Source organism: Chiloscyllium punctatum, chromosome 20, assembly GCF_047496795.1.
Source record: "Chiloscyllium punctatum isolate Juve2018m chromosome 20, sChiPun1.3, whole genome shotgun sequence".
In the NCBI taxonomy this organism is placed as follows: domain Eukaryota; kingdom Metazoa; phylum Chordata; class Chondrichthyes; order Orectolobiformes; family Hemiscylliidae; genus Chiloscyllium; species Chiloscyllium punctatum.
This window is the reverse complement of record NC_092758.1, coordinates 41310508-41328640: the sequence shown is the minus strand read 5'-3', so window position 1 is coordinate 41328640 and position 18133 is coordinate 41310508. Positions and strand designations below refer to the sequence as shown.

The following is an 18133-nucleotide window of genomic DNA, read 5'->3' as shown; positions in this document are numbered from 1 at the left end:
TTTAGTTATCTTTTTCCTCCCATGATGTTCCCAACGTACTTCCTACTGAACTCTTTAACTGCAGACCGCCATCATTCGCTACTTCACTACAATTTGTCTACTGAGCTAATGTCTTCTGCAGCACATGGTAAAATCTGGGAAAAGTGTATTCTGTCAACTTAAATGTTTGTATTTAAAAGTGAGATAGTTTCAGACTTCAGTAAACCAGAAGATATAACCCACATCACAAGCAATATTTTTATTCACAGCACATTTTGTTAATCCATTTTAAGCTCTAAATTTAGTAAGTTCATTAAATAAGGTTTGTGTTACTAATAACTGTTTTCAAATGGCTAACTCAGTGTTTGCAAAAGCAGGACCATTGCAGTTAGTCTTTTCCTTCAAAACAGTCCTTTTCATTTTATTTGTTGAGTCAAGTTTTCCGTTATTAATACTAAATTTCCTCTACATTTTTTGTACGTTTCTTCTCATTTTTCCTTACATTTCTTCTATATGTCTTCTTTAATTCTGTCTAGAGAATCAGATGAAATATTTTAATTGCTTTGATTATACTGTTGAACAAAAGAGCCTCTTGATATTAAAGGAATTGCATATTGACAAATCATCTTCCTAGTTTGCTGATGTATTCTGGAAGGATTAACAAATTCTCTGGGTATTGATTTTTTAATTCCATTCAAAGGTTCATTCTATTCATTTATTGGTGCCTGGCTCATTTATGAAAGGATCTCTAAGGCCAGAAGATTTTAAAATCTTTTTAAAAATTCATTCTTGGGATGTGGGCATCTCTGACTTGGCCAGCATTTATTGCCCTTTCCTAATTGCCCAGAGGGCAGTTAAGAATCAACCACATTGCTGTCAGTCTAGCGTTACATGTTGGCCAGACCAGGGAAAGATGGCACTTTCCTTTTCTGAAGGACATTGTTGGAAAAAATCCATCTATTTCACCAATCAACAATGGAATTATGGTCATCATTAGATTCTTTAATTCTATCTGGGTCTCTGGATTGACAGCTCAGCGATAATACCACTAGGTCATCACCTCCCCATGCTAGGTTGATCTAGGAAGACTTCAGGTGTGCAATGATTGTTGAATGGCATTAAATTGTACATTCTATTCTCACATAGGCCCCACAAGAAATGTATGTGAAGGAACTTGCTCCAGCCCATATCCCTTTACATCATTCCTATTCATGTAACTGACCAAATGTCTTTTAGACGTGGTAGCTGTACCTGTATTTACTACTTCCTGTAGCAGTTCATTCCATATACAAACCACCCACTTTGAGAAAAAGTTGCCCCTCAGAGCCCTTTTAAATCTTTCTCCTCTCACCTTAAAATTATGCCCCTTAGTTTTGAACTCCCCAAACTTAGAGAAAAAGCTGCGATTCAGCTTTTTAATATCCCTCATTTTTATAAACCTCTATAAGGTCGCACTTCAACTTCCTATGATCCAGTGAAAAAAGTTCCTGCTTAACTAGACTTTCCTTATAACTCAAACCTTCCCTGTAACATCCTTAGAAAAACTGCAATCAATGGGAATCGAGGGGGTGGGGGAAAGCACTCCACTGAAGCCACATCTGTCACACAGACAAAGGCAAGTAACCAGAGCATGAGGAGCTTCCCAAGCAGTGCCCTAGGCTGAACCATCTTAAGTTCAGAAGTGGGAATGTTCACTAATGATTGCACAATGTTCAGCACCATTGGCAACTCCTTAGGTACAGAAGCAGCACGTGTTCAAATACAGCAAGATCTGGGTAATATCCAGGCATGGCTGACAAATGGCAAGTAACATTACCCTGGATGCTACCCTGAGGAACTCCCCCAGAGATCCCTGAAACCAAGACAACCGACCTCCAACAACCACAACCACCCAAAATATCCACACGTCCTGACGAAGGGTTTTGGCCCGAAATGTTGACTTTCCTACTCCTCAGATGCTGTCCGACCTGCCATGCTCTTCCTGTTTCACATTTATTGACTCTGACTCCCAGCATCTGGAGTCCTTGCTGTCACCCCACACTTGGCATGAGCCTTCCCTTCAATTGTCATTCATCTTCAATTTTACTAGAACTTCTTAATGCTGCACTTGGTTGAATTTGGCTTGTGAATATATTTTAAGCACTAAATTTAGTTCATTCAATCATGTTTGTGTTACTAATAACTTCTCAAATGGCTAATCCAATGCTTCCAAAATCAAGACCGTTTCAGTTAGTCTTTTCCTTCAAAGCAATCCTTTCATTTTACTTGATGAGAACTTCCTAATGCCACACCAAGTCAAATTTGGCTTTTATACAGCGGAACATTTTCAGGAACACTTCCCTGGATGAGTACAACTCCAGAAGCACTCGAAATTCAAAATAATGTGCTATTCCTACGTATGTCTCAATTCTTTAGCTATAGGACATGATCTCTAGGTAATTCTTTGGGAAGCTAGGGAAGTGATTGCTGGGCCCCTTGCTGAGATGTTTGGATCATCGATGATCCGGTGAGGTGCCGGACGACTGGAGGCTGGCTAACATGGTGTTACTGTTTAAGAAAGGTGGTAAGGAAAAGCCAGGGAACTATCATCTGGTGAGTCTGACATGGGTGGCGAGCAAGTGTTGGAGGGACAGGATTTACATATATGTGCAAAGGCAATGACTGATTAGGGATAGTCAACATGGTTTTGTACATGGGAAATCATGTCTCACTAACTTGATTAGTTTTTTGAAGATATAACAAAGAGGATTGATGAGCAGTGGATGTGATTTATATGAACTTCAGTAAGGCATTCGACAAGGTTCCTCATGGTAGCCTGGTTAGCGAGGTTAAATCTTTTTGAATACAGGGAGGACTAGTCATTTGGATACAGAACTATCTCTAAGGTAGAAGTCAGAGGGTGGTGGTGGAGGTTTGCTTTTCAGACTGGAGGTCCGTGGCCAATAATCAGTGCTGGGGCCACTGCTTTTCGTCATTTATACAAACGATTTTGATGTGAACATAGGAGGTATAGTTAGTAAGTTTACAGAAGACACCGAAATTGGAGGTGTAGTGGACAGTAAAGAAGGTTACCTCAGAGTACAACCAGATCTTGATCAGATTACTTAGTGTGGAAACAGGCCCTTCAGCCCAACAAGTCCACACTGACCCGCCGAAGCGTATACCACCCAAACCCATACTCCTACATTTACCCCTTCACCTAACACTATGGGCAATTTAGCATGGCCAATTCACCCAACCTGCACATTTTTGGATTGTGGGAGGAAACCGGAGCACCCGGAGGAAACCCGGGGAGAATGTGCAAACTCCACACAGAAAGTCGCCTGAGGCGGGAATTGAACCCGGGTCTCTGGCGCTGTGAGGCAGCAGTGCTAACCACTGTGTCACCGTGCTGCCAGATGGGCCAATGGGCTGATGAGTGGTAGATGGAGTTTAATTTAGATAAACGTGAAGTCCTACCTTTTGGAAAAACAAATCAGGGCAGGATTTAGTGGTAAGGTCCTGGAAAATGTTGCTGGAGTTAGGAATTCATGTTGTGGCTGTACAAGACATTGGTGTGGCCACTTTTGGAATATTATGTGCAATTCTGGTCTCCCTGCTATAGGGAGGGTGTTGTGAAACTTGAAAGAGTTCAGAAAAGATTTACAGGAATGTTGCCAGGTTGGAGGATTTGAGCTATAGGGAGAGGCTGAATAGGCTGGGGCTGTTTTTTCCCTAGAGCGTTGGAGGCTGAGGGGTGTCCTTATAGAAGTTTATAAAATCACGAGGGGTATGGTTAGGGTAAATAGACAAGGTATTTTCCATGGGGTGGGGGAGTCCAGAAATAGAAGCAATAGGTTTAGGGTGAGGGGGGAAAGATTTAGAAGGGACCTACAGGTGGTACGTGTATGGAATGAGCTGTCAGAGGAAGTGGTGGAGGCTGGTACAATTACAACATTTAAAAGATATCTGGATGGGTATATGAATAGGAAGGGTTTACAGGGATATGGGCCAAGTGCTGGCAAATGGGACTAGATTAGTTTAGGATATTTGGTTGGCATGGACGAGGTGGACCAAAAGGCTCTGTGTCCGTGCTGTACATCTCTATGACTGGGAGAAATCTTTGAAGTGAAATCATAGCTGATGTTGAAACACACTGAACAATGCAGGTAATTTCTGAAATTGTTGGAAAGGATCAACAACAGAAATACTGTTGATGGGAAACTTTGGTGGAAAGTCAAAATTGAAGTATATTTTAGTTTTTGTCAAATGCATTAATGAAAGGTATTTATTGAAAAGATGTTGCTATTTACATCTACCTTCGATTATGGTACTATTTAGGTCTGCTGAACATGTTTAGTTTTAATTCTTGTGTATTGTTAAGTATATCCAAATCCATTAAAACTCCTTTCAGTTTAATATATAAATTTCAAAGGCTGGTATTATAATAGGGACAATGTCTATTTGCTATTGTTATTACAAATGTGACTAAATTTAATCCTCAAGATCACCCAACTCGATGAAAGACACATTTAAAAATATGACTCACTGTGGGTGACCGGATTTGCTTATGTGTAAACCTGTGAAATTGTCAGAAGAAAAAATGTACTTTAAAATATTACCAAACTAGAACAATGTAAACTCACTCTCTGATATTGGTGTAATTGGTTTTCTGTTCTGGAAAGATTTTTGCTTCTCAAGCTGTTCCATAATTGAAAGTATTTTAGAATTCATTTCATTCATTCTCTCCTCCAGGTGACCTGTGCGCAGCAACAAACTAAGAAAACAGTAACAAATATGGTTATTAGATCTCATCACGTTGGCCATATGTGATTGAATAGATTTTACAACTCAGGAATCTTGAATGTAACATAATAAAGAGGATGATTTGTGGAATTGCACGTTTCCAGTTGATGGGTATTCTCCTTCATAATGATTTATACAATTTCTTGCAATAAATGAAGAACTTCCCACAGCATTGTTTTCTGAATAATTCTTGCTTTTGCAAATTTGACTCGTTTTCCTAATTTTTCATTCTCTGCATTGCTCTTTATGCCACTCATTTTTATATTTGAAGCAGTTTGATAGTTTATAACCAAAATTATAATTTTACAGATTGGAAAGGCAAGAAGTAGAATCCTTTCAGCTTCTGCCCTGGACTTGAACAAGATTGAGTGAGGAAGTCTAGAGGAACAAAACAAGCTTTCTGTTTAAGAGTCATATTGATTTGCATATATTTAGAAATGTTGGAATAGGTTCCAACCTGCCTATGTGGAAATTAGGCAACCAGCCAGTGTGTGTGTGCGCTGAACAGTTACAATAAAAGGCCCATTTTGAGGGCTAAGACACATTTCTTTTTTGCAGTCTGCCAATTCAATATTAAACGTGCACCCTAACCATGCCTGAATTTCAAATATAGAGTAAGTGGCGAGGTAAATCCACAAGGTGCACGCTCTGGTTTCCAGGTCAGATTTTCCCATCATTGAGCTGTTCGATGGGTTTGTGAAGATGAGAGGCGGACCATTAAAGAGATGAGTTGTGTGTTTAATAAGGCAATTAATAAACCTAAATCACTGTCAATTGGCATCTCGCCGCTGACTAGTGAAAATCTCACCACACTACTTGTAAAAACAAAATGTATAAACGGTGGAGTGAGATGCTCCTGACATTAAGATGAGCTCTGCTACATAACTTACCATTTTCTCACATACATCCCACCATAGGCCATGTCGTTTGGACCTCTATAATATTCTCATCCTTTTTATGCTTTAAGATGACATCTTCCAAGACATCCAGAACTCCTCAAGCCATTACCCTCAACACCACCTAAGATACATTCTCACTGGCTTGCATGGCACATGCACACTCTTCATTTCTCCCATATGTAACACTATCCTCTCTGAAAGATGTGCTGGTCCAGACTTTCATCTTCTGCCACATCTGGTGTTTTAACCAAATACTTTTTATCTTCCTTGCAGATGTGAAGGATCCTAATCTTTAGCAGCACACAGGTACCAAAATCCCTCTGGATCCTTCCTCCTTTTCCCTTTCCTCTGACTCCTTCTGTTCATCAGGATTCATTCATTACTATGCATTCGCCATGTTTTTCTGACCTACCCCTCTGTGACCTTTAAGGTCTCTCCATTGTGTCCAAGCTATTTCACACACCTCTTGCTCTCCTCCCTTCACCTTCATCCCAGACCATGATGAAGTTCCCCTTGTCCTCACATTTCACCCTACTACCCTCCGTATTCAAAAGGATCATTATCTGCCATTTCCATCAGCTCCTGTTCTCTCCGTATTCCTAAAAAAAAGACAAGTTGAAGCTTTTTGTCTTGCACAGTTTGAATCTTCTATCCCTTTTTAGCAATTTTTAAGTTTTGTTCTCCCAAGCATTTATTTCAGCATTCGGTACAGCATGTTCCCTCCATGGCAACCTCTCTCATTTCTCAGTCACTGCCAACAGCACCTCTCCTCTGTATGGCACCTTTCCATGCAAGCTTAGGAGATGCACCTCCTCCCTTCTCAATGTCCAAGGCCACAACACTCCTTCCAAGGGGAATAGCTGTTTACCTAAATTTCTTTCAATTTAGTCCCAGCATTTGCAGTCTACAATATGGCCTTCTCAGAACTGCACATACAGAATACTGACTGAATGACCATTTTGTGTAGCACCTCTGTTCTTTCTGTGAGCATGACCTAAAGCGTCCAGTTGCTAGTAATTTTAATTCTTCACCTTGCTGCCATTAGTTCATTCTAACCATGGCCTGCTACACATACAAGTGAAGCTCATCACAAGTTGAGGAACTTTCAACTTGGCTCTCCACAGCCTTCTGGACTCTAAATTCAACAAGATCATAACTTTGACCTTTATTTTGTTCATGTGCTTTTGATTTTTCCCCTCTGGCTTTTTTTTTGCGTCGATCTTCATCTTATATCTTTGTCCCTTCATGTTGTTTTCACACCTATTTGTATAAACCTGTTTCTTCATTATATGCATTACTATTCTTTTCATAAGCCTTTTGTTATTTAAACTCATCTGGCCTCCACCTTATCACAGAACCTTTTTCTTTATGCAGGCTTAACAGCTCTTACACTGGTTTAACAGCTCTTACCCTTTATTTCTTTACAGTTCTAATGAAAGATCATTGAACTGAAATGTTAACTCTGCTACTCTACCGAGAACTTATCTGACCTAATGACATTTTCTGGCATGTGTTTTGTTTTTATAAATGACGTATGGCTGTGGAGAAATACACAGCTCAAATGCGTGAGAGTAACAAACACTCCAGAATTTGAGAAGACTTCAGCATGAAGGAAAGAAGCAACAAAGGGACAAGGAGCTGTCTACACAAGCCTTCCCTATCTGTATTAATACTACTTGTCACAGTTGTACATCTGTCTTAAATTCTTCTTACAAGCTGAACATTCCAATGTATTGGTGATATTTGAATCTTGGTTGATCGGATAGTTGATAACACTTGGTTAACTTTCTAAGTTTAACTCAGAGTCTTCTTTAAAGCAATAAAATTCTGACACTATTAATGACACATTTGAGCAATTGCTCCATTTGGGAATCCAATATTGTGTCCAGAATCTCACCTCTTCCTGTATGAACTTGTCTGATTGGACTACAAAGCTCCTGATTCATCCCTTCAGAGGATATATTTATATTTTATTCTCTTTCTTTCGTGTCTGTCATCCGTCGTTGCAGTCTCCATCTAGTCATAGCAGGTCCCAAAAGGCTTGCCTTAGTTGCACACTCTGTCTCCTCTTTGAAGATATTTTCACATATCCTTTCCTGTCCCTTTCCCATGAAATACTGTATATCCTTTGTACATTAGCTCAACCTGTCTTTAGCAAAGATGTCTCTACCTTCTATTGCTAAGGCTCGTCTTTATACATAGAATGTTTGAGGAATTATTTTCACTGCTGTCTTGACAAATGTTTATTTTGTGATCATTTTTCTATGCAGTTATAATTTTATACCCTGTGCACATTCTTATTGAATCAATATTATTATTGTTTGAACTTGTATATACCACTTCTTGTTTTACCACAATTTCTAGTTTCAGTATATTTTTTTAACTAAATCATTTCTTACTGTTCCTCTTTCAAAATCTTGACTGTTTGAATTACTAATTGACAAATGACTTATTAATGTAAATATTTTCCCACTGCTTATTTACAGCCTCTGCAGGGACATTCATATTATCATCATGAATTAAATAAAGCTTTTCTTGATTTGTAGTGTTTCCCACTTCCTCAGACTTTGTGTCCTCCAGAATTCTTCCCTGTTGTTTTGAGTTCTAGACAGAATTCCAAATACCTAAGGAAACTGGAAATTAAATTCTAACAGACTAATGATGTTGTCATTCTGATGCTGTACTACCTGTAACCCAGCATGTGTATAGGAAATGTTTAAAGTGACTCACAATTGATAGTCTTTAGCAGAAATCTGTTGATTTAAATTCTTTGCAGGCTTGGGTTCGGCAATGGGTTCTTGTGCAGCATCAGTATAATAATATTTATTTGCGATATTTTGTCGATGTAGTAGTCTCTGTTCAAAACCAAAAAAAAGGACTGATTAGTCTGGATTATAGACTAAGATAATTGAAAATAATAATTTGAATTATTTGTTGCTGCATGAACATGCAAGACAATGAACTGCTACTACATTTAGTAATGATATTTACAAACACTAACGGTGGTCAGTCTCATTAGTAAACTTGCTTGATGTAGTTGCCAAAAATGATGTACTCTTTTTGTCATGCAGTGAGAATCAGCAATATTTTTATAACTAACATCTATGAATCATGTGGATTGTGCATCTGGTATAAAAGAGTAAATTAGAATAGAGTACGTAGCATAAAACCCATAAATACATAGAGTCATAGAGATATACAACATGGAAACAGACCTTTTGATCAACCTGTCTATGCCGCCCAGATATTCTAATCTAATCAAGTCCCATTTGCCAACTCTTGCCCATATCCCTCTAAACCCTTCCTCTTCATGTCCCCATTCAGCTGCTCTTTTTGCTGTTATTGTATCAGCCTCCACCACTTCCTTTGGCAGCTCATTCCATACATGCACCACTCTCTGCATGAAAATGTTGCCCCTAGGGTCCCTTTTGTATCTTTGCCCTCTCACTCTGAATCTATGCCCTCTAGAACTGGACTCCCCCATCCCAGGGAAAAGACCTTGTCTATTTATCCTATTCATACCCCTCATGATTTTATAATCATCTATAAGGACACCTTTCAGCCTTTGCGCTCCAGGGAAAACAACCCCAGCTATTCAGCCTCTCCCTATAGCTCAAATCATCCAAACCTGGCAACATCCTTGTAAATCTTTTCTGAACCTTTTCAAGTTTCACAATATCCTTCCAATAGGATGGAGACCAGAACTGCACACAATATTCCAAAAGTGAACTAACCAATGTCCTGTATAGCTGCAACATGACATCCCAACTTTGATGCTCAATGCACTGACCAATAAAGGAAAGCATACCAAATGCCGTCTTCACTATCCTATCTACCTGTGACTCTAATTTCAAGGAACTATGAATCTGCACTCCAAGGTCTCTTTGTTCAGCAACACTCCCCAGGACTTTACCATTAAATGCATAACTCCTCCTCTGATTTGCTTTTCCAAAATACAGCACTTCACATTTATCTACATTAAACTCCATGTGCCACTCCTCAGCCCATTAGCTAATCTGATGTTTCCATCTTTATTGAATTATCGATTATTTCTTACATTGTGTTATTATTTTAACTTTTTCTCTTCTCTCCCTTGCAAACATTTTTAAAATAATTATTAATATAAAACTTAGCAGATAATTTTCATGTCTACCCACTTAACACCCAAAATGGGGAAAAAATGTAACAAAAGTCTGATGAAGGATTATCCCCTGATTCTCATCGATTGTTTACTTGTTCTGATTCATCAGATAGAACCCAATTCAGACAGCCAGAGTTCCCACTTTAATCAGTCTGGGGATCATTGATATGTGCAAGTAATGAAGGTAAGACCTCACAATACCACCACCGGTTCTTCTAACTGCCTACTAAGCACGTGCAGTGGAATCTGGAAAGCCACTACTTTTAGTAGTATTTAAAGGGCCTCAGCTAAAATGCAGGCAAGGTTTCAGGAGACATTTTCCTTCAAACATATTGGAAAAATGACAATGTAGATAATTTAAGGTGTTTGTTCTGAACTCTCATAAGGTTTCTGACTATGCCCTTTTCTCTTTATGGTAATTCTTCCAGCTGTTTACTGTGGTGAGAGGCAAAGTAACAGTGACCAAAGCTGCAAAATAAACCAAGAGATGTGCTGAGGAGGCATTGATATAGAATCCTAAGGATCAGCGCTAATCCTTTGTTTTTCACCATGGATAGCAGGGCTTCCAAAAGTGTGGGTCCAACTGGGATACAAGCTGAAATTTTGGGGTACCAAACTCTGAGACAGCATTAGGCAACCATGGAGCTCTGATCAATTTATAAGAGCTGGCCTTTTACAGGCTCCCCCACTCAATGCACCATCGCCTACTCCACACTCAGTCTCCACTGAGGGGTTGTGACAATTTTCAAGGTTTAATTCTAGGCCACCATAAAATAAAGTTTGGAAATCCCTGATATATGGGAACAACGTGGAAGAACAAAGAGTTGTTGCAATTACATTAAGCGAAGAAGCACAGCAAGGTCTGTAGCTGGGAGCACAATATTCTTAAAAGATCAAAGGCAGAGTCAGGATTGATATGTTAAGCCCTCCCCCAAATCTGCATGAAGGTGGGCATGTTTATTCAGATCAGAAAGTAAGTGGTTGGGAACTCTGCTACCTCCTTGTCTCAAGCTGAATACTTCCATGTCAGGAAGGCCTAGGGACAGCCTTGCTGAAGGATCTAGCCCTTACACAGACAATTTATCCGTTTTAAGGTGCTTTCTCTATTGAGTGAGGATACTGGTTTGGTTTTTGCAATTACAAAGATGGAATGGTTGCCCATGTTACATTTTACCTAATCATTCATTCTTTTTCATAGTCAAATATAATGTTTAGGATATGAATTCTTGACAAATTACTTAATCTTAACAAAGACATGTCATCTTTACAGCCCTCTAAATTGATTATAACCAAATGGTTTATATAAAAATGTTCAAAGAGATTATACAACAGAGGATTAATCTTGCATTACCTTGGTAAGGATAAATAAAAGACAAAAAACATTTTCATTACTCAGCATATCCTGACATGATGATAATATGCCTGCCTATTCAGATTAACTACTACCTTTGCATTATTTTTAAGCAGAAAGCAACATGAATTATCTAATCTGATTGCTATGAAGAAGGTTGGAGGAGTGCACATCTCTCTAACCCACTACTCAATAGATCACAACACAAAATCAAAACACTAACTAATCTAACTACCTCCTAACTGACCAATTAAATATAGGTATCAGTTTTAAACAAAAAGACATATCAACCTGTTACTTTTAAAATAAACACAATAATCAGTTTATTATTAAAAAATCATTCAATAAAGATGCCAAAATTGGTTGACATATTCAGTCAGTTATTTGGAAATATACGTAGTTATCCCTCAAAATATCCCCAAAATCCCCACACAAACCTCACTCTCTTCAGTAACACAGGATAAAGCAAGACTTCCCCATAGGGATTGACTTTGAGGAAATATGACCTTTGGCTCATTAGTCATTTTTGAAAGTAAAAGGATAAAACAATGACAGTTCTGGAGTGGTTGTATGTTCTGGCACATGTGGTCAATTCGCTAATCTCACAGGGTTAAACCACTGAAATGTCGAAGACACAGCATGCTCAGAAAATACTTCCTTGAAACTTTCTTCAATTATGCTTTCAAAATAATAAATAGGTTTCAGTCAGAGCTCAACAAGAGGGTTTTTCTCCCCCCCAGAAATTAGAAAGAGCAGTTGGGGAGCTTTTTAACAGAATTCCCTCCAACTCATCCTGGTCTTGCTTCCCTCCAAACCAGATAAAATAAACATCTTTCCCACCCACTGTCCAAAACAGCAGGGTTTTACAACAAAGCTAGGAGTTATCAGTCATGTGATTTAGAGAAAATCTTGTTTAAAAAAATTCTAATTCCATGGTGAGCTTTCAAATACCTCTTTTAAAGTAACCACAAAACCTGAAATAAATCTATTTTACACAATCCTTCAAAATGTAAGACCTCCAAGCAATACTGGATATCAAGCAACTTTATCATATATATCTCACCAATTTAGATTCTGTATGTTTATCCTCTTCATCTTCATCCCTATAAGCATTAATGAAGAACAAGTCATTATTTATATTAGCATTTTATTCACTACTTTCATATTCATGTTTATTAAATAAATACTTCATAATTATGACATTTTGTAAGATGCACTTAGTGTAACATTTTCACTATGAGATCATTAACATTTTGAAAATCAAACATGGGCTTACTTTATAAAATAGCCACAACAGTATTTCTTCGTGGTTATTTCATTTTCTCTAGTATATACATTATTTGCAATTTATCCGGCATTGCACAGTTTCCAGACGTCAAAATAACTCTGAGCTGATTACTAGCACTTGCAAAATTGTGGATCAAAGATGAAGCCTTCTCAGACTTTAAAAATCACACAACACCAGGTTATAGTCCAACAGGTTTATTTGAAGGCATATGATTCAGTTCTATAACCACCAGATGAAGAAGCAGTGCTTCGAAAGCTAGTGCCTCCAAATAAACCTTTTGGACTATAATCTGGTGTTGTGTGATTTTTTTAAACTTTGCCCACCCCACTGGCACCTCCAAATCATTCTCAGATTTTCTAATTTAAACCCATTCTAGAACTTAGTCTTGAGTAGCACCAGACTTCCATAAATATGCTCAACGTTAAGGGTATGAGTGAACCCCAATTTAGCTGTATCTTGATACTGAATGTCAATTGGCTCAATAATGATGGGAGCTGTTTGAGCCAAACCAATTCCTACCTAAACATCCAACCGGCTTTATTAGATGCCTCTGACACAAATTTTAGCATTGCCCTTGTCAGCTTAACTGTGGTTAGGCAGCTCAACAGTGCTAACATCTAATCTGGTACGTCCATGCAATATAATCATTGCTGTGCCATGAACTGTATCTCACCATGATCAGATGTTTGAAAGTTCTGTTTTTATTGTTCAGGTGGGAACCACTCCATGAGTACACAACACGTTTTGTTCTCCAAGGAAATTATAACTAATTTACTTTCTGAGGCCACGTTTATGTGCAAATTGTTTTTAACCTTCTCTTTAGGCTTCCTATTATTCTGTCATTGGGCATAATGGTTCACCCAATGCCAAAACAGTCAATCCATATTCTGTACCATTATATTTAATAGACGTATTTGACTGAGAGCTGCTGTGCCAACTTTATTCTGCCAGTACTCCATAATAATTGTACAATTTTAATTACATACAACCTTTCCCTTGTTTAATTCCAATTAGGCACTCAAGGGTGTTACATATTATAGTAGGTTTGCTGCATAATGCTTAATTTTGCTTTACACCCCATTAATGAAGGTGCTTTCTTACCTAATCTAATCCAAAGGCTACAACACCGAAGATGGATGGTTGCCTTGTCCAATCAAGGACTTTTGGCACATGCATGGATCTGCTTTCAGGCTGCAACAACTTGGGGCAATCTGATCCAGATGGTTTTCTGGCATCTAAGTAGGCATTTATTGAGAGGCTGATGAGAATCTAGACTCGCTGTCATTATGAGAGAAGAAAACACACTGCATTCCCACCGTACAATTGTGCTGCTATTGGAATGAACTTCAGCACTCTTAATGATCTGTGGGAGGGGAGACTGCAGGACTTCTATTTGCAATTCCAATCTTTATGGTCAACCAAGGATAAAGGAGAGTGTGGAGATAACCATCTTTATGGCTACGATGGTACTAATGATTCCTGCATGAACTATAGAGCCCTACAGTGTGGAGGCAGGATTTTTAGTCCATTGAGTCCACACTGACCTTCCGAAGAGCATCCTACCTAGATACACAGCCCCTACTCTGACCCTGTAACCCTGCATTTCCCATGGCTAATTCACCTAACCTACACATCTCTGGACATTATGGGCAATTTAACATAGCCAATCCACCTTACATGCACATCTTTGGACTGTGGGAGGAAACCAGAACACCCAGAATAACCCCATGCATACACAGAGAAAGTGCAAACTCCAACTAGACAGTCACCTGAGGGTGGAATTGAACCCGGGCCCCTGGTGCTGTGAGGCAGCAGCGCATGGTTCCAACATCTGTAGAGGCAACCATTCCTTCCATGATATCTGCACAATGTTGATGCCATGCAGCAGAATCCCACACAAGTTGTAATGGTGTTTTACAGACATCCCAGCAGAAATGAGAACACACTCTGAAATTGCTGGCGCTCTGGAAACATTTTGCTTTCAATGACTGACTCCCAAATAAAATCACCTGCTGTGTGTTTAAGGTATAGAATGGTCTTTGAAATTGCAGCATTCTCCCTCAGAAGTATTAGCAAACCTGAGCCAAGTTGACAATTTACCCAATGCATATTCATGAAAAGCAGCACAAGCTAAAACAGTTGTTGATTAATTCCTATTCTTTTTGTTTATATCTCAATTTAGTCAATATAAGTTGTTAAAGAGAACTCAAATGTTCTCGCTAACTCTACACAGAACTCAGGCAAGGAGAGGCAGCCCTCATTAAGTACTCAGTGCAATGCTGCACGACTTTGCATGTTCGCATCAGTTTCACATTCAACTGATTGTAAGAAGGACAACCAGGTAGACTTCATAGAGTATGAGTTCCCTGATTGGACCAGACTAATAGCCCCAATCAGGGAGCCCTGGCTGACAGGTGTAAAAAGAAGCATCAGACATCCTGTTCTCTCTGACAGCTGGTTCTGAGGGAGCCAAATTAGTGTCAAGGACTCTCCATGTGTAAATAAAGGGTGACAAGTTACCAGCCTCTGTGGAAGCATTTCACGCATTAGTTTTATTTGCGAAGCCAATGATAAATTATGACACAGGTAGTTCCTTGACGTTGCTGTGATTTCACTGAGAGGGTGAAAAAAATACAGCAGAGTTACAGTGCGAAAGTTGGAGTAATGCTGAGGAAATTCCTGACCATACATGCCTTTGATGTTTCCACCTGCTTAAGTCTACGAAAAGTGACACTGGAGGTGGATTGAAAGGTATCAAAATTAAAATGCAGAATTTGGGTCATACTTCTCAAAATCATCCTCTGGAGCTTCCTGAGTTTCCTTGCCACCCTTGGAGACAGCCGGCCGATAGGCAAGAGATGATGGTTTTTTTAGATTGAGTCTCAAAAGGAAGCTATTGTAGCCCTGTAATGAATAACACAGCACAATACTTCATCTATTAAAGTGACCATCTAAACAATCTCCATTTTATTACATTAGAAGTCACCCTTCACATTTATGAGATAAAATTTATATTTATTTTGAATTGTAAGCCCAGAAGCTCTTACTGCATCATTGTATTCCACTGACAAATATAACTTTTTAAAACCTGTTTATTCATATTAACAGATAATATAACCATTAATATCCAGGGCGAACAATATTTTTCCTATATATTAGCCTGAATCTGCAAGGAATGGCAAACGCTGTTTTCTTCCCCCAGTCCTGCATTTTGATGTTACAAACTGAGCTCGGAATCCTGGGAATACATCCAGGGAAGTTATTTGGGTGAAACTGAGATATAAGAAAGGGATGATCACCTTATTGGGATTGTATTATTGACCCCCCCCTAATAGTCAGAGGGAAATTGAGAAACAAATTTGGAAGGAGATTTCAGCTATCTCTAAGAATAATAGGGTGGTTATGGTAGGGGATTTTGACTTTCCAAACATAAACTGGGACTGCCATAGGTTTAGATGGAGAGGAATTTGTTAAGTGTGTACAAGAAAATTTTCTGATTCAGTATGTGGTTGTACCTACGAGAGAAGGTGGAAAACTTGAGCTACTCTTGGGAAATAAGGCAGGGCAGGTGACTGAGGTGTCAGTGGGGGAGCACTTTGGGGCCAGTGACCATAGTTTTATTAGTTTTATAATTGTGATGGAAAAGGATTGATCGGATCTAAATGTTGAAGTTCTAAATTGGAGGGAGGCCAATTTTAATGCTATTATGCAAGATCTTTCAAAAGTTGATTGGGGGCAGATGTTCACAAGTAATGGGGCAGCTAGAAAATGGGCTGCCTTCAAAAATGAGGGAAAAACATACTTGGTTTATTGGTCAGAGTATTGTGTATAGGAGTTGGGAGATCAAGTTGTGGCACAGGATGTCGGTTAGGCCACTTTTGGAGTATTGTGTGCAATTCTGATCTCATGATGAGAAGGATGTTGCCAGGGTTGGAGGACTTGAGCTAAAAGGAGAGGCTGAATAGGTTGGGGCTGTTTTCCCTGGAGCATCAGAGGCTGAGGGGTGACCTTAGAGGTTTATAAAATCATGAGGGGGCATGGATAGGATAAATAGACAAAGTCTTTTCACTGGGTTGCGGGAGTCCAGAACTAGAGGGCATAGGTTTAGGGTGAGAGGAGAAAGATATAAAAACGACCTAAGGGGCAACTTTTTCCACGCAGAGAGTGGTGGTGCATATGGAATGAGCAGCCAGAGGAAGTGGTGGAGGCTGGTACAATTGCAACATTTAAAAGACATCTGGATGGGTATATGAAAAAGAAGGGTGTAGAGGGATATGGGCCAAGTTGGAGAAAGCGAAGACTGCAGATGCTGGAGACCAGAGTTGAAAAGTGTAGTGCTGGAAAAACACAGCAGGCCAGGCAGCATCCGAGCATTCAGGAATCTGAAGAAGGGCTTATGTTCGAAACGTCAATTCTCCTGCTCCTTGGATGCTGCCTGGCCTGCTGTGTTTTTCCAGCACCACACTTTTCAACTTGGATATGGGCCAAGTGTTGGCAAATGGGACTAGATTAGGCTAAGATATTTGGTCAGCATGGACGAGTTGGACCAAAGGGTCTGTTTCCGTGCTGTACATCTCTATGACTCTTGGACATCCTTTTGCAGCCTCTTCATGAATGTGGAGAGTATCTGATATCAGAATCCTTCTTTACAGTATCTGGGGAAGCCAAGCCACATGCCTTTTCCCATAATAGAATAGCTGCCATATTTTGCAAAGGGTTGATTCACTATCACATTAAAAAAATGTTCAGGAAGTTGAAGTAATTTTCAGTGTAAGTAAATGAATGCAAGTTGATAGGCTGGTAGTTGGGTGGAATGGTAGCCAAGCAGGGTAATAACATGGTAGGGTGCCATAGGAGACATTTAGGAGAGTCACATGAAGGGTGGCAATGTGTCAAGAAGACTCCGATGTTAGGATAACATTTCTGGGGAGAGAAGTGGGTTATTGGAGTAATCCATTTTGTGATTATTCATAGAATTCATAGAATCCCTACAGTGTGGAAACAGGCCATTCGACTCATTAAGTCCACAGTGACCTTCCAAGAGGTAACCCACCCAGACCCATTTCCCTACATTTACCCCTGACTAATGCACGTAGCCTACACATCCCTGAACACTATGGACAATTCAGGATGGTCCATTCAACTAACCTCCATATTTTTGAACTGTGGGAGGAAACCAGAACACCTGGAGGAAACCTCGCAGCCATGAGGAGAATGTGCAAACTCCACATGGACAGTCGCCCAAGGCCCAAGGAATTGAACCCAGGTCCCTGGCGCTGTGCAGTAGCCCATTATTATCAAAGAGTTATGCAGGCTTTTAATTAGTTTAACATTTCCTGGGTAATGATCCAGGTAAGCAAGTAAGACCTCTTCCAAGTGTCCAACTGTAACTCAGAGTCAGAGATATCCATGCAGGACTGGGAATTGCCAATAAAAAGTTTAAAATTCTCAGAGTCAGCATGCCCAGTCTCCTTAAAGTTCCCAAAAAGTATGTTTGGGAGTACATCCAGTCTATGATTATCTGCAGACCAAAGGATCTGGCCCATTCTGATGGTTTAAAGGTTGCAAAGGGATTTTTAGAAATCACCTAAACATTAACTATACCAAACAAATCCATGTCTTCATGATGATGAATTTTCTTGCTATTTTTGCCGTAAATCTAACGTAAAATTGATCTAGATAAATCTTTG

At 39.4% G+C, this 18133-nt stretch overlaps 1 protein-coding gene across 1 annotated transcript in view; it reads right to left on the bottom strand.

The window, feature by feature from the left end:
* Nucleotides 1-8389: 8389 nt before the first annotated feature.
* The window catches only part of LOC140492318 (polycystin-2-like protein 1), a 67540-nt gene continuing 57796 nt past the window's right edge, over nucleotides 8390-18133 (bottom strand). The window contains exons 11-13 of the mRNA XM_072591264.1: nucleotides 15229-15347; nucleotides 12219-12258; nucleotides 8390-8518 (exon numbers count right to left, since the gene is read on the bottom strand). Coding sequence (XP_072447365.1) covers nucleotides 8390-8518; nucleotides 12219-12258; nucleotides 15229-15347 — 288 coding nt within the window. The remainder of the gene's footprint in view (nucleotides 8519-12218; nucleotides 12259-15228; nucleotides 15348-18133) is intronic.